Raw genomic sequence first — 25,088 nt, 5'->3', positions numbered from 1 at the left:
TAATGTTCATTCAATTATATATTAGATATCAAATGAATTTATTTTCTCTAATTTATTTTTTTAATTAATTTCTAACTGAAAAATACTGATATAAAATGACAGCATTCACCATTTTTTCCACTCAGAAAAAGCGGAAGCCTTTAACAAAGCAAAAGGCTTTTGCTGGTTGTTTGTATCCGCACACTAGTGTGTGTTTGTGTGTTTATTTGTTTGTGCCTCCTATTTCTGCATCACCATCCAAGTCACCCCTCATCCTCCTCCTCCTCCCCATCTCCCCCTGTGTGTCTGGCTGGTGGCTCAGACAGCCAGCATCCGCATTGCGTTGTAGCTCTCCTTTACTCCCCCTCTGTCTCTTTCTCTCTTTTCATTCTCTTTCTCCCTCACTCTGTCTCTTTCTTCCTGTTTCACCTCCATAGGGTGGGAAAAGGGCATGTATCAGCATATATCTTATCGGAGGTGTGATGAGAGGTTGTTCTGTGGTCAGATGTCGATAGTTTCTGTTGTATGTTGAGGATTCAGTGTTCATTTCACACCATAATGGTATGGGTTGAAATGATATGTTTCGGTGTCTGTTCTCCATTGCTGTGCGCCTGCGACCAGACTGGACCAGTTCTGCCCTCATATTCTGCTTTAATTTTCATACCCTTCACCCTCTTTGACTCTGTCTGTATTACTGCTGCTCAGATCAGCTGCACTCTTAGGAATAATTGGCGTGATGTGTAATAGAATGTGAATCTTATATGTCCTCACAAACATTTGCTTGTGCATTTAAACGTGTGTGTGTCCTGTGGTTGGGGCAATTTTTTATAAGAGGAAATCAGGGCAAGTCATTACACCAGGATCTTGTCTTAGTCAATGTATCTCAGTAACTAGGTTTGAGAAAAAAAATCCAATTACACAAATTTGTGTTTTTTAGCAGTTTGGTATGTCGGTTTCAAAATTGTTGTTCATAAATCACTTTCATTTTAAAAAAATTTGTGAATACATTTTTTTTTATATTATAGAGTTAATGTAGTTAAATACAATTTAATCACACTATATGCACATACTAAATATAGTGTGTGTGTGTGTGTGTGTGTGTGTGTATATATGTATGTATATATATACTGTCATGGCCAATAATATCGGCACAAATATGATCAAAGAAGGCTGTGAAAATTAATCTGCATTTTGATCTTTTATTTAAAAAAATACACAATCTAACCTTTCATTGGATAATAAGAATTTAAAATGGGGGGAATTATCATTATGAAATAATGATACATATCTGATACATATTGGCCACAAGTAATGGCACCCTTTTATTCAATACTTTTTGAAACCTCTATTTGCCAGTTTAACAGCTCTAAATTTTCTCCTATAATGCCTGATGAGGTTCGAGAACACCTGACAAGAGATCAGAGACCATTCCTTCACCCAAAATCACTCCAGACCCTTTAGATTCCCAGCTCCATGTTGGTGCTTCTTCTCTTCAGTTCACCCCACTCATTTTCTATAGGGTTCAGGTCAGAAGACTGGAATGGCCAGCAGAAGCTTGGTTTTGTGCTCAGTGACCCATTTTTGTGTTGTTTTTGAGGTTTGTGTTTGGATTATTGTACAGTTGGAAGATCCAAACATGGCCCATTATAAGATTTCTAACAGTCAAGTCACTTACTGATTTTTTATCTGTTGTTATTTGATAGAATCCATGATGCCATGTGTCTAAACAAGATGTCCAGGACCTCCAGTAGAAATATAGGCCCACAACATCAAAAATACAGCAGTATATTTCATTGTACACATGGGGTACTTTTTATCCCTGTGTTCACCAAACCCATCTTGAGTGTTTGCTGCTAAAAAGTTCATTTTTTAGTTTCATCTGACCATAGAAGCCAGTCCCATTTGAAGTTCCAGTCGTGTCTGATAACTGAATATGCTGGAGTTTGTTTTTGGATGAGCTGGGAGAATTTTTCTTGAAACCCTCCCAAACAACATGTGGTGATGTAGGTGCTGTTTGACAATTTCTTTTTAAGGTTTTCTGACCCCGAGACTCAACTATTTTCTGCAATTCTCCAGCTGTGGTCCTTGGAGAGTCTTTAGCCACTCAAACTCTCCTTCTCACCGTGCATTAGGACGATATAGACACACGTCCTCTTCCAGGTAGTTTCCTAACATTTTGTGTTTATTGGAAATTCTTAATTATTGCCCTGATGGTGGAAATGGTAATTTTCACTGCTCTAGCTCTTTTTTTAAAGTCACTTCACTAATTTGTGAAGCAAATTTTTTCTCATTGTGATGGATGATTAAGGGAATTTGGGCTTTGTTTTCCCTCCTATTTATATTTCTGTGAAACAGGAAGCCATGGCTGGATGGAATTTCTAGGGGTATCAATAATTGTGTTCAACGTGTATTTGAGAAAAACATTTATTTCATAATGATATTTCCCCCCATTTTAAATTCTTATTATCCAATGAAAGGTTAGATTTTTGTGAATTTTTTTAATAAAAGATCAAAAGGATTAACAATGCAGATGAATTTTCACAGCATTCTTTGATCATATTTACCAAGGGTGCCGATATTTTTGGCCATGACTGTATATATATATATGTATATGTATATGTGTATATATTATAATTTATTTAGCCAATATTACAATGTTTTCTGTTTTCTATTTGAGCGGTACATTTAACATTTTGTCTGATTTATAAGTTTTTACAATTAAAATTTTGCTGAATAGGGAAACGTGTCCCACTATTTCCACTATTACTAAATGTCAGCGCTTTTAATTAACTGCATCCATTAGTTATATAATGGTGGAAATATTCAGTTATTTCTATGTATTCATTACTTTTCATATATACACTACATTTCAAAAGTTTGGGATCAGTAATAATTTGTTTTCAAAAGAAATTAACACTTCTATTCAGCAAGAAAAAAAAAAGTGACAGTTAAGACATGTTCTGAAATATTTCCATTTCAAATAAATGCTGTTATTATGAACTTTCTTTTCTATTCAAACAATTCTGAAAAAATGTATCTCAGTTTCCACTAAAATATTAAGCAGCACAGCTGTTTTCAATATTGATAATATTGTTTGTTCAACTGCAAATCAGAACATGAGAATGATTTCTGAAGAATCAAGTGACACTGAAAACTGGAGTAATGATGCTGAAAATTCATCTTTACCGTAATAAATTACATTTTCAAATATTTTAAAACATAAAATATTTAATTTAGAAATACTGATTTATTATTTTAAATTGTTTCACAGCATTACTGTTTTTACTGTATTTTACTGCACTACAGCCTTGTGAGCATAAGAGCCTTCTTTCAAAAACATTTTTAAAAATCTTATTGACCCCAAACTTTGTGTGTGTATATATCGAAACCTACCCATATATAAATCGAGTGTAAACGAAAGTTACCTAAAGTTAAATGACAGCTAGCCCCAGTCTTTCCTATACTGTTGCACAGTCATCCTCCTCCTTAAACCAGAGTGGAAATTTTCCTGACATTTGTCTTGTGGCTGGAGGAAGCAGATGCCTTGCCACGTGATGAGAGGTTCAATTGAGAGTGACTTAGAAGTGTGGCCATCCGGGCCCTGAAATGGGGAGACCTGCACCGAACAACGTGACGTCATTCCTTCAGTGAGAAACTCAGTGCTTTGTCTCATTGTGCTCCTAGATTGCAGGCATGCAGCACACTGGACAGCACAGGAGCATCCATGCAAACCGTAACAGAAAGTGGTCCAGATTGAAAAAAGGAGATGCGAAAGGACATACATTAGAATATAAAACGGTGGAAGAAGACAGAGGGGTAGATATATCGAGAAAATAAAGAGGTTTATTTATGAGAGGATAGATACACAGAAATGAACAAGAGTGAGAAGCAGATAAAGCGCAAGCTTTTGCAAATAACTTCCAGACTGCCTGCAGTCAGCAGCACTAATAACAGCTGTTGCCATCCCTCGGAGTTGTGGAAATGGAGGTTATTAAGCATTCCCTTTGAATAAGCTGCTGTAAAGCTAATGTATAGCTGATCCATACTTGTGCACCCTTGTTTAAGTAGGCTCTTTCATGTTCCTGCGCATCAATGTCTGAACGTCTTTATTCCAGACTGTACTAATAATGCTGTCTGCAGCAGACATTTTGGCTCCAGAACAAGGGACTTTCATACCCGCTGGTTGCGATGGCATGAAAAGGGGCTATTCCCTCTTAGCTCTTCTTTGTTGCTACTTGCGCCTATCTTTGTCTTTGTTACTGTTCGCTCTCAAAGCGAAACGAGTAGCCTCCCCCACTCACTGTACCAGCATGTCATAAATCATATTTAAACGACTACACCTCCACTGAGGATGTGGGACTGGAGTGTGGCTGGCTAAAGAGGCCATGCGAGGACAATGCACCATTTAGTCGTAGAAACGAGCGGTTTTAGTAGCTGAAATTGTTTCGATTTTTTTTTTTCCAGCAAACTGTTGATTTTTCCATTGTAAAACATTTATACACTTAAGTACATATACACCAGTGTATTTCTGTGACACATGACCTTAATATAGTATTATTTACCAAAGGATACTAAACATACATTTTGCATGTTGCATTATATCATTTTAAGCACAATATCTTTGAGTTTATTCTTTTTGTGTTTTTAAAGGGACAGTCCACCCCAAAAAATGTCAGTCATGTCATGTCGTACCAAACCTCTTTGACTTTCTTCTACAAAACACACACACACACAAAAGATATTTTGACACATTTTGTCTGTATTGAAAGTGAATGGGGTCCAAAACACTGACTTTGATTAAACAGACAAAAAACTGCTGTTCTTTCAAATTTTCCAAGCGTCAGAGAATCCTGAGACAAAATGATCACTGTTTCCACATTGAAAGTCAATGGGGTCCAAAACAACACTGAACCCCAGTAACTTTCATTAAATTGAAAAAGAGAAAGTACTGAGACATCTTCGTTTGTGTTGCGCAGATGAAAGAACGTCATACACGTTTGGAACGACATTTGGTTGAGTATATGAGAACAGAATTATTTTTATCGAATTCAAATGCACAGAGCGTGATGCTTTTGGTGCTGAAAAATATATGTAGTATAGTGTGCGAACACGTTAGTGCATGAGTAGCTATAGGCAATTTGCTGCACTGGAGAAGCCGCGGCATGTCGGGAAGACGGAGCTTAATCTGATGAGGCGTACCCGTGGATTGATTAACAGAAGATTGCGGCAAATGCGGGGAGTAATATTTTCCAGTGCTTTATCATTTTGCTAGCCTGATGCTCAGTGGCTTCTCACCCTGTTTGAGATTCTGACCCTCCCCCTTCGTTTCCCATTCCTTCCTACTCTCGGCTCTCTTCTCCTCTCCCCTTTGCCCCCTCCCTGCTCCCTCTGTCTCTCACACACATTTCCTCTCTCAGACGCACGCATACACGAGCGCTCAGACTGCGAAAGAAGGGGGGGGCAGGGGTAGTAGCGGAGACACGATGCCTGAAAAAACGTGAGCGAGGGAAAGAGAGAGAGAGAGAGAATAGGGATGTTGCAGGCTAGGGAGGGATTGAGAGGAAAAAAGCGAGAGAGTTTGAGATTGGGGACAAGGGATGTGAGTGCTTGAGATGCTGAGAAGAGACAGAGTGATGGAAGACTCAAAGGCAAAGGCAGAAAATGTGTGTGCGTGTGTGTGTGTGTCTGTCTGACAGACAGAGCGGACACAGTCTGAGGGGCTCGTGGTGCTGTAGACTATAGGATTGCTGTAGGGGAGGTAGGTTGTATGCTACCTATGGGATCAGCGTGATTGTCTTTGCTCTACCTGCCTGTGGGCTCATTGTCTGTGTCTGACTGACTGTCTGACTGTTTTTCTTTTTCTAGAGAAAGAGGGAGAGATGACCAGACACTTAGATTGGAGAGTGGAAAGGATGGCCGTTTTCTCATTTTCTGTTTTCTTTCACTTTGTCTTTGTGTCGTCAGGTCGTCAACTTTTCCGAGTCCGACACGTTTCCGCATCCTTCATGCTGCACGTGAATTGGTTTTTTGTCTCATATGTGTAGTTTTCCACAGACTTCGTACGTCGACATGCACTTTTTGTCGTCACAAAGCTTGACATTGTCAAAGTCTGCATGTTCCAGATTCCACGATAAGGTAGTACATCTCCTTTTGGATCTTTGCCATTCGCCCCTGCTACATCATTATGCGATTTTTGGCACAGCAGAGGCTTGTATTTGCCGTAGACAGTTTATTGTGGTGCTTGTGATTGACACACCTGTGCACATGCATGTATGTGAGACAGATAATAATTCTCTAATGCCGAGATGGAGAGATGCTTTGAAGTACGCTTGTTCGGTTTATTTCAATGTTTTAAAAGACAATAGAACTGTGGGTCTAACTACTGCTGCAGTCGTTTTCATAATTCATGATGGTGTGATATTTGAGAAATATTTTATCGCCATAGTATTTTTGAGTCTGTGACCAGTTTGAAGTATTGCATGTCTACAACTGGCATGGCGTGAAGATCTTAGTTTTTCAACTTGCGCATTTTTTTATGATAGTCACGGTACATTTTTTGGTAATAGTCATGGTCAAGATTTGAACAGTTTGGTGTCTCTACTCACTCAGTCACTGTGTCAGTTGTACCAGCTGTCTACCAAGAAGGGGCACTATTGCACCATTTTACCTTCTTCAGGTCCCCATTTGCAATTTGTGCACTGTGTAACATAAATCCATCTAATAATAAGTGTTAATCACTTGTTTAGCTACTTGAAATGTTTACATTGGATATATTCATATTTGTTTTGTTTTATCTTCACAGGTTTCGACCTAACACCTGGACGTTTTGGGAAAATTGGATTACTTCCATATACTGTGCTTTTGGTATTCCATATTGCCCTGTCCTCATGTTACCTGATGACAGCTGAAGGAGCTGTCCAAGTGTTAACATGTTATTTTTGGTTGGTTGATTTATGGCTTTTTATATTAGTAATTTACTAAGAATTACTTTACACTGTAAGTTAGTTTTATTTGATTGTGTAATATTGCGGAGAAATCCTCTATCTTTGTCTCAGGAGTCGGCGAATGTGTCTTTGATTTTCCAAAAGAAAAGCTCCTCAAGCTGATGAGGTTTTACTGAAGCTCCTGGTAGAATCGTGCAGAGGATGATGCCACGGCTTACAGCCTCTGCGGTGAAACATATTGCAGTAAAAGTACCCATCAACAACACCCCATGGTTTTATTATGACTGACACAACACAGTTTGGTGCAAACATTATGTGTTTACTGCTCTCTGTGCACCTTCACTGCCTGAAGGAAGTGAGGGTAAAAATCTGAACAGCGCAATGCAGTCGGAGCCCCTTTTTCCAGGTGCTTTAAATGAGGTTTAAAGCACGAAAGAAAGAGTGACGTAATTGTGCATTTTTAATTCCAGAAACATGGTCCTGTTTTTGTTTTTTTTCACAGTATGTCTCTTTGTCCCTGAGACCCTTAACCTGTGAGGTCAAACTAGGTCACAGGTGAGGTCCTCAGGAACAGGGCTGCATGCGCCATCATCCCAAAATGTCAAACCAAGGAGAAATATTTGCATTTTTATTATGTCTTTAAATTAGTCTTAGCTATATTTACAGTAGCTGATTAAACATGCTGAAAAAGAACTGTTTTATGTTTAGATTTAGCGTTCTTGTACTGTAAATGATTAGACTGTACTCTGGCCCTCCAGTTGTGGTAGCGACTACAGGGGACACACCCTATTGGCTGGCTTTGTGTTCTACACAAAGAAATGGTCCAATAAGAAGACAGCCAAGGGTGGTGACCCCATAATATTATCTTCACTGATACTGTCTTTCCGTTCACACAAAACAAGACAGATGTATTTTACAAACATACAGATGTGTTGATCCATATATGTCAATATGTATCTCTTCTCCCTTTATAGATACTAGTGACTTTTTAGTATCAGATACTGTAATCGTTTTTTTATTAATAGTTTTTATTTAAAAAATTTCCTTTTTAATTTTTACAATTTTGTATTTTTTGTTTCTCAATTTCATTAGTTTTTCTTATGTCAATATTTTTAAATAATTTTTATTTCTGTTTGTGTTATTTTAGTACAAGTTAAACTTTATATTTTATTCTAGGTATTTTTCTTTAATATATATGTATGATTTTAGTTCACTATAATAGACATGATCTATACCTGATGCTCTCACCGTGCCTTATTTCAAACATATTGGTGAGCTTTCTTACTTTCATATGTGCATAATTTGTTCATACTTATCAATACAGCTATTTAAAAATAAATTAATTAATTAAAGAGAAATTAAACATCTCACAAAGCATTGCTGGGGACTTATTAGTTGTTTGGTGCAATTATTGTGTGTTTTCTAATCTCAGTGACAGCTTGAATGAAGTGAGCCTGAAAATTTGACTTAATCTGAGCAGCGCAATGCAGTCAGAGTCCCTTTTTCAGGTATAATTTGTTCACACTTATCAGTGGTCCTGTTTTTAATTAATGCAAGAAAAATAAAACATCCCACAGAGCATCACCGCAACATGCTGGATACAAAGATTTCTATCACAAACCAAATATAATAACACTTAATATAGAAAAGTCACTCTCCTGCATGTGACGCACATTCAAAATCACAAATGAAAAATGAACCTGGGAAAAAAAAGAGACACCGGCACTCCATGATATGTTCATTTTTCAGTGAACCCTCACTGACTTTCTGGCCTTCTGTTGGAGGGCCAGCTGTACAATTAGCATCTCAGGACAGTGCAGCGCAATGCTACCGGTCTTCTGATCACTGCTGATAGGCCGGCTGAATGACTACACCGTCTTTTCTCTGGCAGGCCTGCGGTGGGGCTCCTGCTCACTATTGATTGGCTTGTCTTTGCAGAGACAGATGAATGCATTAGTACCCAAGTCGCTCCTGCCACTGGAAATATATTAACTTCATGTATTAGGCACCCTGTCTCGTTACCATGGCGACACTTTGGAAAAAACAGGGGAGGGGGTGGAGGCAGCAGAGGGGGTTTTGGGGTGATGGAATTGGGGGGAGGGGTGTGGGATATGGGATGCAATGAGCTTGTGGGCTTGATTGGTAGTCTCTCTCTGTTTCCCAGACATACACACATTGACTATGTTGGGGATCCTACTATATCAGATTTTTAAAATATGTTTATGTTTCAACCTTTATATTAATCTTTTAAATGGCAATTATGCTTTTCCTTTTGTCTCACCCATTGTTTCATTATTGTAATTTTACGTTTTGTCTTTTTCCTTTCTTTTGTCTGCTGCTCAGAGATCAGTGATCGATCACGCGCACAGAAAGCCTTTTCTTTTCCCTTTGTTCCGGTCAATTTGGATCATTTGCAATATCACGGCACCCCACCAGCATCATCAACAGGCACACAGGCATCACCCTCTCCTTCCCTTTTCCCTTCTGTCACTCCCTCTCTTTCACACACTCCCCATCTCTTTACTTTGCAGCAAAATGGTGCATAATGGGAGCAAGAAGAGGGTTGAAAAGACAATGGAGTAAATTAGCAATATTTCTTAATGGGGAACACTCCACAAGACCATGAACATCACAGACGTATATTGCTTTTGTCTGGAGTCACTACCTCGCCTATGTAAAATAGATAGGAAAATTCTGTCATTGTTCACTCACTCTCATGTCCTTCTAATCCTGTATGTATTTTTTGTCCATATAGTGGAATCAATAGGAACTGATCATTGGTTACCAATAGACCTAAGTCTGGGTACTGCCATATTTAAATTTTGACACAAATTATAATGAGGCTGTGGCAGATAGAAGTACTACAGCATGCTTTCAATGGATTGAACTGTCGTTTAACAACATACCAATTGTGCAGCTGCTGAAACGTATTTATGAAGAAAAAAACATTCAGTAGACAAAAAACCCTTAAAACAGTTTTTAAAGTTGTGAGATGGTGAAAATGATCTGATCTATGACCTTTGTACAGTGCGTACAATTGTGTCTTTCCCTCACAGCCTAGTTTTCATCTAAATTCAGTGTAACATCTAACCTGACTATATTCTTCCAAATATCTTCTTTTATGTTCCACTTAAAAAAGAAAGTCATGCAGGTTTGGAAAGACATGAGGGTGATTGAATGATTACATAGTTTTCATTTTTTTGGGAGGACTATCCCTTTAAGAATCCTACATGAGCCTACTATATACATTTTACAATGAACTAGAGAAATGTAGAGTTTTGCTATTTGTTTATAAATTTTGAGATGTTAATTGTAACACAAGAAATGAGTACATAAGATTATGTATATCGCCAAAGTCCCTTTTTCATTCCTGTCAAATGAAAATGCACACTTTTGTAAGAAATATTGCTGTGACCATGTGGTAATTATTTCGTCATGACGATGTAATCCGTAAACAGAATTTTCAAAAGATGTTTAGTTTCAAACAGGTTGAGGAATAATGTAACAGGTCCAGGAATAACAGAAATGTTTGCTATGATAGTAAAACTGTTGCTTTTCAGCTCGGTAATTAACACAGTTTTGAATTGCTATCAGTGCTTTATTGATGTCGATGACAGTCTACGATTGTGCTGGGGCCATATTCTCACCGAATACAATATAAGAAATGTAGACTCTTGTTTCATAACACTGGAAAGCATATTCAACAATGAATCGAGAGTAATTGAAGCAGGAAAAGTAGGTAAGAATTAAGAAATGACACATTAATGTTATGCTACTAAACATTAGGCCTACGGTACTAGAAGCTGTTGTAATGATGAAGTACGGTCTTGAGTATCTTTTTGCTTTTAATAAACGGGTACTTTATCATAACAACAATAAAAACCTAAATTATATCAAAACGTTGTTTAAGTAAGTCAAACAAAGTCTCTCTTTGGTATAAAGCTATTCTTCCGCTGGAATATAACGTAACGTTGTTTTGCAACAAACCGCTGTAGCTGATATTTCTCACAAAAATGTAGCTAATCATGTTTCGTTCTGAAGAAGTTATCACATTAGCATTTTTTCCCGCACTATAACGTTACTCTTCAAACTTTTCATAATTAGCATGATTAATATGCAATTCTGTTAAACTTCCCATTTTCTGTCATTTTTGCTTGATGTCTGTCAACTATTTAGTAGCCTAATTAAATTCATAGACAGGAACCTGCACTAAACGTTTCACGTTGCTCCACTTTCATTTTACTGTAAAAAATTAAAGCTGCAATTAAACTTAAGGTTATTTATAGTGTGTTCAGAATTTGTACAGCTTCTTGCATAGCTAATGTTTTTGTATCTCTTTCACAGGGAGAGGCTATGACTTGATGCTGAAGAATATCTTGATGGCTGAAATTATGCCTATAGTGGAGGAATTTGACCAGCAGAAAAATAATGGTAATGTTAATAGATTTATCTAATTACCAGTTTCAGCAACCGAGTAATAGACTAACTGTGTTTGTTTGGGACCAGACCTGTGACAATTCATTAGGCCATAATTTGAAAGGATTTACCCTGAGTCTGCAGAGTAGTAAATATTTCCTTTCAGACGTGATTCATTGGAAATAGTAAGCGTGAGGATCCTTTATCAGTGACCTCCAACAATACTTAGATTCCAAAGGGAAGACCTAGAGACTTACATAATGTTTACTGAAAAGTGATATGTACAAATGCGAAATGATTGTCTACAATCACCGCACACAGTGTTTATGAGATGCTGGGTGTTGTAAAGCAGTAAATCTGTCTGTTCTAGTGGTTTGATTGCAAGTATTACATAATACATAGACAAATTGTTTATCCCTTGAAATGATAAATTTGATCATCTGAGACAACAATTCGAGTCCCCATTATTCCTTTTCAACAAGAACTGCTTACTTTAGGTCATTTCTAATCATTCAGTAATTTAATTGCGGAGCCCATTTTTCCCTCAAACTGAGGAAAGTAAAAAAGACAGACTGGGACTGGTATGAAATAGCAGAGAGAGATCCAGATAGAAACAGACATGTAATCTTTGACATACACACTTTGACTGAAATTGAGATAAATAGCTCTGTCCTTCTCCCCTCTCCTCCCTTTTTCAGATACAGTATATAAGTTCAGGCTACGGGCAGCAGCAAACAATTTCATTGCTGCAGCCTCAAGGCTGCCCAGAGGTGAGACTTACATTATCACTTCATTTCTTTTGCTTGGTAAACCATGAAAAACTGGACCTGAGCCTTCATCTTCAATACTGCAGCTCTCACTTTTCCCTATAAGTTCCATCACAATTTCCGCTTATTTCTCTCTTAAATCATTGCAGTATCTAAAATATGTTTTGTATCATTTTCTGCAGACTCTGGATGTTTCCCCCCATGTGGTTAGTAACACTTACAGTATATATGTCATGACCCTCATGATGAAGCAAAAAAGTGCTTATGTTATTTAAGGTCTTCAGATTGATAATCTGAAATCTCTGAAGAACCGTTTTTAAGGTACCTCAAATGTCCAGAAACTCAATATATATTATAAGTGACTGCAAACCATTTCCTTTATGATGGTGTTACTGTACATACCAATGACTGTCTTTAGGGTTCTTGTAGAAATTTATGGGTTCCATCTTTTCTTTATTTGTTTATCAGAACAATGTGTTAATGGTAAAGTTCAAAGAAAAAATAACAAATTGTTTAAATTGATAGAGTATAATGGTTCAGTTAAGCTTTAGTTTAATGATTTCAATTAATTGAAATCATAAAACTTGTTAAATACTAGGGGTGTGCAGCGGAGCCATTATTTGTATCTGTATCTGTATTTGTGACAATCTCAAAATTATCTGTATCTGTATTTGTATTCGTATGGATCCTGAAGTGGGCGTGGCTTAAACCGGAAGTTAATTAAATTACATGAAAATATCACTTTAAATGCAAATCTGTTCGATTCGTAGTTTTCATTTAACAAATATGTCTTGTATAACTAAATAAAGTCTTCTTTTTTATTATAATTATAACTTTTTTTCCAGTGAAACTTTGTGTACAAATTTGTCAAGAGACAAACATCCACAATCTTAAATAAGAGCACTATTAGAAAAAAAAAGAAGCTGAAAAAAAAAATAGAAATGAAAAGTGTTCAGTACTCATAGCAGAATGACAATAAAGCTTGCTTGAACTTGAAGTAACTTAGAGATCATGTGTTGTGGGAGTCTGTGATCATTTACGAGTTTTTTATCAACAGAGCGCAACAAATCATTGGGACCCTCCAAAAGCCTTGATCAAACATTCTTCGTCTTGTATAATTAAATGTAATGCCGTTAACGAAAAGAGCTAATGTAATGCGTTTTTACAGTTGGATTTCGAAAAGGTTTGAAGACCGTTTTTAGGATATTTTTTGTCGAGTTGATATAACTCCAGACAAAGCTCTGATTTCTGAGAGACGCGCATATACTCCAACGCAGCTATTGATTTGCGCTCATTTCATTCATATAGGCTATAGTTTACACTCATTCACTTTACACAGGCCCATAGCCAGCTATAAGGTCCAGACCTCCGTAAATGTTTCATGTTCAAAATTAAAATTTGAAAACATATTTAAATTATTTAAAATCATGTCGCTGAATAACTTAATGTGGCTGACTCGCAGCAGCTGCGAAACGCAGGAGTGAATGAGCTCGGCGCAAGTGCAGCCTCCTCTCCGCTCCGCCATGTTGCCAGATCTAGTTATTATAAGCGTCGCTGGACTTGTTTTAATACTTAATGTAACAGCGTTAATAAAGTAATTAGGGCATTAATAAAGTGGGAAGATGAAGGTTGAGGTTAGAGATTCTGTATCCTATTTGCAAAACACAAGATTTAAACTTACTTTGGTGCATTTTACAGGGGCTTGGTTTTGTTTGTTTTTTGCAGCAATATCTGGCAACACTGCTTCGCCGGTGGAGCGCGCGGATAGTTTATTGCTGAGGAGACCACATTCGTTAGACAAACGCAATGATCATCATGATATTATCTGTACGAAACTGTGTCAAACGCGCTCAAAGCAGTACTAGCCATTATTACTGCACAAATCTTAACAACCGCAGACCTTACTAATGCAGTGCTGTTCCAGCAAACATGTGATTGTTTCTGCCGAATATTTTTTTCTGTTATTCGGATAAATTCGTTATTCGTTTTGAAGCCATTATCCGTGCCTTTCCGAATAAGGTATTCGGCTTCGGGCACACCCCTATTAAATACAATTCAAGAACAATTTATTATATTTTTTACAATAAAAGGACCCTATTATTTAATTATTTTATTTTATTTATTTATTTAAAAAAATAAGTTTTCTATTTTATTTTTTCTGGACTTATGATTTAATACAAATTTTATCTTTATAAAAAAATGTCTTGTGACAGAAGTTTGATTTTCCTTTGATTTTTTTTGAAAAACCTTTTTTCTGGATCTGATTTTCTGGGGTACAGTATTTGATAGTTTCATCGAATAGTATGGTGAGACGCTCATGGGGTTTAGAGAGCTCTGGAGATGAAGTTCATGTGGCGTATCATGTGTGATTGAGTATGTGGATATATTTATAATATTTGTTTTATTTTTCATTGTATAAATGGGTATTTTAATGTGAAAATATGGCGATATCATTCTTTTTTTAATGTTGACATATACTCTAAATATATGCTTTTTGATTTACAAATACAGTTAGGTTTTTTCAAAGACTACCAAAAAAAAAAAAAAAACAGTACACTATAAATGGGATCAAATATATTGTTTAGGTTTCCAGGTTCAAGGTGCTGTTTATAACTGCATAACCTGTCAGTACGACTCCTGTGAGTTCCCGCTGGATTGCCCCGGTGAGTTGACGGGCTCCTTTACATGTGTGCAGTGTTCTGTTCAATATATTATGATATGTAATTCTATGCAGTCCCCCACTCACCCACTCTCTCCACACTTGACATGATGTATATGTTATAACTCAACCTGACAGAGCCACCTCTGTAATTATGTAACGGCATTTACGCAGCGCAAACATCTTCAGCTTTTAACTCTACTTAGGAGCACAGCAAAGTTGTTAAACGAAACCTTGGGCCTTGACACACTTTTACACATAATATCAATTCGCACATATAGCCCTGTGGGTCACCTAAGATGGCAGGCCTTCTCCCACACACTGTGGTATTCATTTCCACTCAGCACAGCTACAATTATTGCTCAGCGTATCGTTTCCTTGGCTGCTCTCACCAGAGGCTCTGCTTAAATATTATAATTAGGTGAATGGTGGGCAGACTGTGCTGCCTCTGTTCTTCTGTTGACAAAAGGCATTCAATTGCAAGGTGAAGTGTTACAGATCTGCGTCTAATGTATTGTCTAATGTGTGTGTGTGTGTGTGATGTATGTGCTTTTACAGTGAAGGAAATCAAAGTAAATGAGAATAACAGGACTCAGATGTGGTGTAAGGTCCCTTTCCTGCTTCCCACAGATGCAGAGATAGTCTGGAGATATGCAATGGTGATGAGAAAATCTAATAATAAATGAATAGCTAACAGTAGTATATGAGCAAAACTAATAGTAATAATAATAATAATAGAATTCAACACACTTTGGCAGTTTCAATGAATATTATTTATTTATTTATTAATTTATTCATCTTGTTTTTATTATTGTTTTAATCAGACAAAATTATGGGACCGTAAAGCACAGAATTGAAGCACATTTCTTGCAGAACTGACCAAAATCTGAGAGAAATACAGCAATATATTACTTGTTTTATTGTTTTATGCAAACAAAATTACAGTATGTTTCTTGCCGTTTTAGTGAAGATTTATTTATTCATTCGTTCAGATAAATTATGGTATGTTTCCTGCCGTTTTAATGAATATTCATTCATTCATTCATTCATTCATTTTTTAAATTTAAATTCAGACAAATATGTTTTGTATGTACAATATGTTTTCAGAATGTATCAAAATTAGAGGGGAATGTAGCAATATTTGTAATTTGTAATATTTTTATGCAAACAAAATTACAGTGTTTACTGCTGTTTCAATAAATACACACACACACACACACACACATATATATATATATATATATACACATATATACACACACACACATATATATATATATATATATATATATATATATACATACACACATACACATCTATATACACATATATGTAATAAATATTTATTCATTAATTTGAATAAGATTATGGTATATTTCCCACAGTTTTATTTAAAATTAATTTTTTAGTTATTCATTCATTCCTTTATTTATTTACAGTATCTTTTTTTAAATTCAAATGCAGTCGAAATTACAGTATGTTTCCTGCAGAATTTACCAAAATTAGAGGGGACTATAGCAATTCTCTTTTCTTTTTATGCAGACAAAATTACAGTTTATTTCTTACTGTTTCAATTACTATTCTTTCATTTAGCAATATAGCATGTAGCAGTATTTGATGCATATTTGAATTTAGAGTTGAATGTGACAGTACTTTAAAGATCAGAATTTCTAAGCCTTTCCTTCCAACTCTTTCTGTACTTACATCCACTGAACTTGACACACAGGAGAAAACGATGTTGATGGATCGGTTTGACGAGGTCACGGTTGGAGTGGATCCACTTTACTTCATCCCCTCTGCCCGGCCAGAGCACTCAGGCACCTACCAGTGTGAAATATTCTCTCAGGAGCACTCACTCGTCCGTATCTACTACTACCTCACAGGTGACCACTCGCATCTATCAAATATAATTACATTCCTGTGCTGTTGCTAGTACTGACCACTCTCTATATATACCAAATGTCTGTGGTTTTCACCTCAGTAGTCCCTATGGCACAGATAGGCCATGCAGAACTACAGGATGTCTTTGAACAGGCTCTCCTCCCAGGAGGCCAGTTCCCTCCCCTGTCCCCTACAGATCCATTCACCTTATGGCTGCCCAGTCCTGCCCTTGTCACCACCTGTCTGACTGCAATGCTTCTGCTGGTCTTCCTTAGTCTAGGGTAAAAAATTATTTATTTTCAGTGTAATTATTCTGTGTAATTCCTGTTTGATTTGGTTTGAACATGAGAATATCTTATAGCAGGGATTCCCAAACTTTTTAGTCTGCTGAACCCCTTTAACCTAAAATATTACCCCCGACTCCCCATTAATATTTAAAAAAATTTAATAACATATTTGCATGTTCATGTTGGTCTCACTGGTAAACAAATATGCAGGTGAATAAATAAAATATTTTCTTTTTAATTTTAAATTATTTATTTATTTAAATTTTATATTTGTATGATTGCATTCATTTTTTTTTTCTTCAACTCACAAACCCTCTGCAGTTTCCTCACAAATTTCAGTTGGGGAATCCATGCATTACAATAATGCATCACAATGCAAAGAAAATCCTAAAAAAATAGTCTTTATTTATGTACAATATAATTTATGTGTATTTTCTCTTGAATTTGGGTGTGAAATTTTACCTGGACATGTTTTTACAAGTTTACTGTTTTATTTGATATCTCCTTGTCCACAGGATGCTACATTGGTTATCTTATCAAGTTGGGAACAAGGAGTCTGATCCAGCTCAGGAAACAAAACTCACAGAAAAGAAGAAATATTTGATTCACTGCTAACGAGAAACACAATAAAATATTAAGGCACAACTTGTTTCACCGGTAAGGCATTTCTATTTGATTTTGGACCAGATTATTAAAGAATAATTGAAATATTATTATGTAGAAGTCAGCTTTTAAAAATGAACAGGAGAACATGGGAGAGCCAGTGAATCTGAGTTTATGAGTGAGGCTGTGCCACTACATCAAGTTATAAAGCCTCCTTTATACTACTAAATATAGCCAGACGTGACTCAAGGCGTTACTCCGTTTACAGTCTTTACTCAGTGTTTTGCTGCTGTTGTCCCAACAACCCATTAGGTCCAAACTGGGCGAGGGATATACTTCATTGTACAGCATTGCAATTTTCCATAAGGTTTGTTAGGACAATGTGTATTTTAGAGTTGCAAATTTTTTTTACGATGTCTGGATTTTATCACAGGGCTTAAGATTTAAAGACCTAAAGTATTTTTCCATAAATTCCGAATACATTTAAATAAGTAGGTTTTTAGGGATGAACTTTGTTGATGACTATCATCACCGCTGGTCATATTTCTGCTTCTCATCTTATTTGGCACCTCTTTACCTCTACTTATCTGCCCCAAGATAAGATGATGTCCGCCAACTCAGTGCTGAGGTCATGACTGTTAAGAGAAACCACCCAAAATGGAAGATTACACAATGTCAAACTAAAGTGGAAAATAGGGATTCAAAGACGCAACCTGCGCCTGTGCCTCTGGATTTTAATGTGTGAAGATTTTATGTACGGTTTTAAAAAAGTGCTACTTTATTCACTGGCTGTTAAAATAAGCATCAAACGACAAAACTGACAGACATCGTCAGGAAAAGTCTCAATTGGACTATAATAATTGGTACTTGTATGATGCAACAAATACATTTAGACGGAATTATATGATGTAGGTATAAATATTGTTTTACAAGACTTCTATTCTTCCTTTTGATGGAATGTGAAAAAAGGCAGATTTGTGTTTATTGAACTCCCTTAAGAGTTTCCTTGAGAAAACGAACCATCCTATCTATCAGATGTGACATGGAAACTTAGTCATGTCTTCAGAGACATTAATGAGGACTGTTCTTTCCAAAGTTATAAAAAATAAAATAAAATAAAAAAAACAGTCAAAATGTTTGATGACAATCAACATGAAATGACTGTGGAGACAAAAATGTTTTTAAAACACTGCTGGAATCCAGCAGAATGTGTCTGTAATTGGATGTCAACTGAAGTAAAAAAATAAAATAAAATAAATCATCTATAGGAACAGCCAATCCTGTGAAATCAAACAATCTGACTAGCTGCAGGCAAAAATATCATTGCATATTGATCAAAATATACAAAAATAGAATTTAAACAAAATTGTTTGGCAATAACTAGATATTATAAATACTGCATGCCACCTGAGAAGTCATGATCTTGTTTTGCTATTTTTTATTTTATTATTATTATAATTTTTTTTCACAAAAAAGGGACAGTGTACATTAGTCAACATTCATGAATATAAATGTACCCAAATTAGCCCGAAGGCTAGTTTTCATTGGTAGTCCCTTTGCTAGATGTTATTAGGCCAAAAAAACTAGAGGAAGCAAAGAAACAAAATAGAAAAACAATAACAATGAAATTCAACCAAAAATTATACATAATTCTCTAAAATATAGTTAAACAACAAATTATGCAAAATTACAGTTAAAAAAAAAGAAAGAATTAAGTAATAAAAAAATAAGTATAAAAAGCAGCTTGTCTAGATAAATAAACAACATTACTGTTCACATTGTTGGTTATGAAGAAGTCATTTCTTAAAAATGATGCTTAAATGAGTTAAATGATGTACATAACTATATTACATATACTATCATATTTTTACCCTTTGTTTAATTTACATTGTATTTTTTTTTTAAATGCTTAATATATTGTAAGTAGAAAAAAGAAGATTCTCATTTACTCACCTTCAGGGAAAAAAAAGAAAAAGAAACAGTTATTCTGAACAATGTTTTAGATGTTTTTGTGAATACACATATGAATGAAAAACATTGAGACATTTTTCTTTTGTGTAAAATAGTCATTCCGGTTTGGAATGACATCAGGGTAAATTAATTATGATTTTTCACTTTTGTCTGTATTACAACTTTGTTTCCTGAATTAAGCAAAAATAGAGGATCGGTTACATCGGTTACAGTGATGACATTAAATTTATCAATGAAGCTGAATCATTTGTGGTTGCTATTGTGGTCTAGCTTTGTTGTGGCACGATCAGTGTGTGAGAAGTGAAACAGAAATGACAGTTGGATGAATTCACTGCATGAGGCCAATACAGCGCCTCTTACTCACAGAAATCTGTTTCCTCTTTTAATCATTCCCAGATGTGCGGTCTGGGTCTGTAGACCCTCTGACGCAAGAAAGGGAAAAGAGACCGGGTGGGCAGGATCTGAATAATTGCAAACATTTGTCGAGGACGAAGCATCATTTTTGCCATGGGTTGACTACCAGTAAAAGAGGTTTCTTCATTTTTCTCAAGCGTCATCACAATGAGTGTTGCGTGTTTAAGTCATTGCATCTTTATATCAGTGCCAGTCTTTAACTGACCAAATAAAAACATTACTAAACAAAACAGAAAACACTGGTTGGAAAATCGCTGGCTGATGTCAGTAGTGACCGTTTTATCAACCTCTTAGTGTTGAATGAGTAACGATGATACAGGGCAGGTCCATTACTGGAATTTCACTATCAAAATATTTTTTATTTTGGCAAACAGTTGGTCATCTGAGTCATTTCCCATAGAATATGTGTTTAACGTGCTTAAAGGTGCGGTCCGTTACTCTGAAAATTCTCAAATGTCCAGTTATTTTAATCAGAATCAATGCATTCAGGAGTTTCCCAAAGGCGATAACTTCCCCATGCAGATTCCATTTGTGTTCAAGTTTGTCTCTTGAATTTTCTGCATTCACCAACAGAAAGCTGCTTGGTTTGAATGTGACTTGTGCTTCATATATCTCTACATTATTGACAGTGGACCTTTTTTGCCAAAAAATTTTTACTATCTGACCGCACCTACTGTTCCTCAGCGAAAATTCACATCAATCTTGTGGATTTTGCTTAAAGACGAAATATTTCCCCAAGAAAATTTGTATTGGGTTCAAGCATTGACCAACAAAATCCTGCTTAGTTTAAAAGTAACTTACTTTATTGAAAGTATTGAAGGTAGACAGTGGACCATTTGCGACCTTGCCTTTAAACCCTATAGAGTTCTTGCTGTAGTCAAGTTATGGTGTTTAACACTCATTTAAGACACTTGCATTTATGTGTTTTATCTGTCTTGGGGGAAAAATCAATTCTATAGGCTGTTTAGCAGTGGTGGATGAAGTACCTGAAAGCCACACAAGTACAGATATTTCTGTATATTTCTGAATACTGATATTTCATGTGATTTAAAACTTGAAAAAAATTGTCGAAATGTGAAATTAAAACTGCCAGGTGGCAGTCAACCGATTAATTCAAACGGCTGATTCATTCAGAAACAAAGCATCTGTCACGATCACGCCTGTGTTGGAACGAGGAGACGCAGGAGAACGCAGGAAAATCATCAACAGTCATTTAATGAACCAAAAATAGCCAGGAGAACACACACAGAGCGGGGTGAAGACATTCAATACCGGACAGGAAACAAGGGGCAGAACACACTATAAATACTCAACTAAACGAGGAGATGACAAGACACACCTGGAATCAAATTAACACAACGAGGACTGGAACAGGAAAATAACCGAATATGGGCATATGAGGGAGGTGTAGGATCAGAACGAGTCAGACAAAACTAAGATTCGATCAGAACATCGAAACATGAGGAGCCGAAATTCCAGAAGAGGCCCCAAGAAAACAGGACAACGTCATAAATCAGATTCCTTGCTCCAACCTCTGAAGGAAGCCTAACCAACAAGCCTCTTCCAGAACAGCTTGCAACATTAAGACAAAAGAACACTTATAAGTCCAACGCAGGAAGGAGATCGTCAAATTGGGGCAAATAGTCAAGATTAATGGTCAAAGAGATGGCCATCACATGTGTTCCACAAGAGAAATCATGAGCTTCTTTAGATTGAATTTTCCCCCACACATACAAGACAAAGACTGAGACTGAAATTCTTTAGGAGACCTTTTAACCTCTCTCTGGTCTTCACCGAACATATCCCTATGTCCTACACAGAACTACACAGAGACTTTCTTTTTCATATGCACATAAAATCCTAAAAGGACATTGCTAGGCATAACACTATATTATGTATGTAACCAACACGTTAGATTATCATGTTTTAAGCACATATTATGTATGTCTTTTTAATAACTATTGAATGACTTTAAGGTTTATTCGTGTTTGGTATGTATGAGTTTGACATTTCTAGCTTGAAACATTTCTTTCAATTAATTCTTTGTCAAATGTATCATATTCTGGTTATAGAAATCATGTCCAAAATTATACTTTGCAAGAGTGTGTAAAATTCGGACCATGTGACTGATAACATGCTGATTTATGATGGAAGGAACAACCCTAGCTAAGAAAATAGCCTATCTAATTGGTCAAGACACCAAATGGGATGTTCCAAAAGCCGAGTTTAAAAACTCAGGACACCATCAAATCTCCCCTTCTTGCCCTTCTCGTCCTTCCTCTTCTTCTCGACACCGCGTTTTGACGCTGTTTTAGCGCTCTTTGAGCATGCTCTGGCCTATAGGCCAGTTGCTACTTAACACCACGATGAGAAGAAAAACCACCTAGTCTCGTTACATTCTTTCTTTCTTTTATTTTAGTTTATTTTCCATTGTGAGTTTCGTGTTCTCAGTTTAAGTTTTGCCGCCACGTCTTGTCTCCGAGTTCAACTCGAGCCTGTGACCGCCTCAAAACTTCAACCAGACCAACTCTGCATCTTCAGCCAACACCCAAGACATCCCTTCAACGACTACTGAACTTCCAGCCAATCACCAACTCGGGAAACCCTTTTTCCTGCAACGACGACGACAAAAGGGAATCCCTGTAACAAAAAGGCAACGCAAGCAAGTACCTCCAGGTCTAACTGAACTGGCGCATTTAATATAAATTTTAGCCTCATTGAGAAACTCAATGCGAGGGTTAATTACGTGATTGATGGTTGTTCAGGTCTATGTGATAGCACATATTGCTATAAACTTGGGATTTCACTTTCTTATTCTCTAAAGTCCTCCTTTCTCTCTTTCTGCAACGTATGAATGTGTGACTGCTTGTGTTCATGTGTTAGATTAGTTTATGTCTTAGGTTTATATAAATAAAGTCGTATTTATATTTAAAAGAGAAGTATCTTGTGTTTTGTGCTTACAAGTTAATGTCTTAATCTGCCGATCTTGTTACTGTGCTTATTAATAGTGTTTTCACTATATTTTGGATTTTAATATCCAGTGCAGAATTAATGTTATACTGCTCGTTCAATGAATCGCTGGCCGACTCAGTGATCAGCCGCAAAACAGTGATTCTGTTCAAATTCCCTATAAAATCACAAATGATTCCCTTTGAGCTAAATTAAATTATATTTATGTATCAAACCCTATACAGAGGGAAACACAAGACACAGAAACACAGGCCTGACAGCATCTCTGAAGGAAACCGACTGTCTTTAGAAAATTTTCGATGTCATTTTTTTTTTGCCTGTAATGCCTGATAAAATAGTGTTCATAAGCAGAGCTCTGCTTTGTGTTCAGCCGTTACCGGGGAAACCTCTATCTCTGCCTCTCCAAAAGCACCTTCTGCTGGCAGAGAATGAATTTGAATTTTCAATAAGCCCGTCTGATTTACGCAGCAAACATATTTTGCTTGTTGTCAGAAATAATCTACTCTAGAGGGACTTTTCTGTTGTTATTGATTCTTTGTGGAAGTCTACTGGAAGTTAAGTTTGGGCCACAAAAGCGCGCACGCGCAGTAACGTTGTTTATGTTGTTGCCGTTGAAACCGTCTATATTAAATGATATAAATAAAAGGCATAAAGAGGCATTTTTGCCACATTTAGAATGCATTGAATTGTGTTGATTGTAAATGAGTTGTAATAGACTAAATCACTGGAGTGCACTCTCTGTGCGTGTTTTTGTGATTTACTCTATAATGTCAGATCACACATTGTTAAAACAACACTTACCATATTATCGCAGAAGATATGTTGCAAACCCCAGCCTCTACTTGAGTGGAAAATGAAATCATCCACGGTTGTGTGAGCATGTGTTTTTGAGAAGTCTAGCTTGGAAGCGCCAGGTCACTGATTTGTCAAACCTGCTTTCTTGCAGTCTGTTCTTCTGACTTTATTTTAAGTAACTAATATGCTTTGGGGAAATACATCCGAGTAAAAGTGTACTTTTTAAAGGGATACTCCACCCCAAAATGAAAATTTTGTCATTAATCACTTACCCCCATGTCATTCCAAATGCGTAAAAGCTTCGTTCATCTTCGGAACACAATTTCAGATATAAAGGATACGTATTCTATGTGTATTTACGCTTTGATTTGAACGAAAATAGCGTATACTTATGTTGCGGCTGATACAATATTATCTACTAATACTATCTACAGTATTATCAGTAGATAATATCCAAAATGGCGCTATGGTAATGCGGAGAGACAGAGAGGAGACGATTGTTGAAAAAAACGTAGTTATTTTTATTTTCTTTGCGTACAAAAAGTATTCTCGTCGCATCATAAAATTCAGATTGAACCACTGATGGCAGATGGACTAACCTGACGATGCTTTTCATACTTTTCTGGGCCTTGACAGTGGTAATTACTTGGCAGTCAATGGGACAGTCAAGCCTCCCGGTTTTCATCTAAAATATCTTAAATTGTGTTCCAAAGACGAACAAAGCTTTTACAGGTTTGGAACGACATGGGGGAAAGCGATTAATGACAAAATTTTCATTTTGGGGTGGAGTAACTCTTTAATTAGGAAATGTAATGGAGTAAAAAAGAAAGTTGACAGAAATATAAAAACTCAAGTAAAGTACAGATTCTCTCAAAAAATACTTAAGTACTGTAACACAGTATTATTACTTCATTACAGCACTGCTGTTTAGAAACTCATTCTAGATAACCAAAAATAACACTTTGGCCTCGCATGTTACAATATACATACTGTATGACCTAAAACACAAATGTGGTTGACAGGGCATGTTCCTACAATGATAAATGGTTTATTAAATGACTTGGATAATTATTTACCAAACCTTCCCATAATAATTTTGACATTAGGGGGTCATTGTCAGTAATTACATCATTCTTTCACGCATTGTGACGTGGCTAGCTCCACCCACTTCAAAGTGAAATGCTGATGTCATCATTGAAGTGCAAGTCTGTTATTTTTATGAAAGTCATGAACACAAGTGATGGAAATGTTATTGTGATCATTTTTGCGTCCTAGCAATAGTGCAAACATTGTAAACCCCATAGATTAATAGAAAATAAATCAACTTTAGTTTGACATGCTGAGAGTGACAGTCAACATTTCCTCAGTCACTTCCTTTCATTGACCATATATTCCTTATGAT

General features: G+C 36.3%; 1 protein-coding gene and 1 long non-coding RNA gene across 10 annotated transcripts in view; both read left to right on the top strand.

Moving 5' to 3' along the window:
* The window catches only part of LOC131522489 (uncharacterized), a 29,503-nt gene extending 22,114 nt beyond the window's left edge, over positions 1-7,389 (top strand). Inside the window, exons 5-6 of one of the 2 annotated variants that reach the window (XR_009266540.1) lie at positions 6,782-6,920; positions 7,035-7,389. This is a non-coding gene — a long non-coding RNA (uncharacterized LOC131522489). Of the gene's footprint in view, positions 1-6,781 lie in introns of both variants that reach the window. The other variant, XR_009266539.1, reaches the window with a different exon arrangement.
* Positions 7,390-8,941: 1,552 nt separating this feature from the next.
* Positions 8,942-22,891, top strand: spaca6 (sperm acrosome associated 6). Of its 8 annotated transcripts, none has more exons than XM_058747994.1 (10): positions 8,957-10,662; positions 11,268-11,354; positions 12,038-12,109; positions 12,289-12,312; positions 14,692-14,769; positions 15,324-15,424; positions 16,492-16,648; positions 16,747-16,927; positions 17,449-17,590; positions 18,134-22,891. In XM_058747994.1, the coding sequence occupies exons 1-9, from the start codon at positions 10,449-10,451 to the stop codon at positions 17,546-17,548; spliced, it is 1,014 nt and encodes a 337-aa protein (XP_058603977.1). In that variant the 5' UTR covers positions 8,957-10,448; the 3' UTR covers positions 17,549-17,590; positions 18,134-22,891. The 8 variants fall into 8 exon arrangements, 6 of the variants coding, with proteins under 6 accessions (XP_058603980.1, XP_058603978.1, XP_058603979.1 ...); XM_058747993.1 differs by having other exon boundaries at positions 8,958-10,662; positions 19,904-22,891; XR_009266537.1 differs by lacking the exon at positions 16,747-16,927 and having other exon boundaries at positions 8,942-10,662; positions 19,904-22,891.
* Positions 22,892-25,088: the final 2,197 nt, after the last annotated feature.

Source organism: Onychostoma macrolepis, chromosome 16 (genome assembly GCF_012432095.1).
Source record: "Onychostoma macrolepis isolate SWU-2019 chromosome 16, ASM1243209v1, whole genome shotgun sequence".
Lineage (NCBI taxonomy): Eukaryota > Metazoa > Chordata > Actinopteri > Cypriniformes > Cyprinidae > Onychostoma > Onychostoma macrolepis.
Note: the sequence above shows the minus strand (reverse complement) of the source record. Positions and strands in the feature narration are given on the sequence as shown.

Excerpts from the sequence above, each read along its gene's own strand:
- spaca6 (XM_058747994.1), top strand. The coding sequence starts at position 10,449 with ATGTTTGCTATGATAGTAAAACTGTTGCTTTTCAGCTCGGTAATTAAC. Across the intron at positions 14,770-15,323 it reads GTTCCCGCTGGATTGCCCCG|TGAAGGAAATCAAAGTAAAT; the intron begins GTGAGTTGACGG and ends GTGCTTTTACAG. Across the intron at positions 16,928-17,448 it reads CTGGTCTTCCTTAGTCTAGG|GATGCTACATTGGTTATCTT; the intron begins GTAAAAAATTAT and ends CCTTGTCCACAG.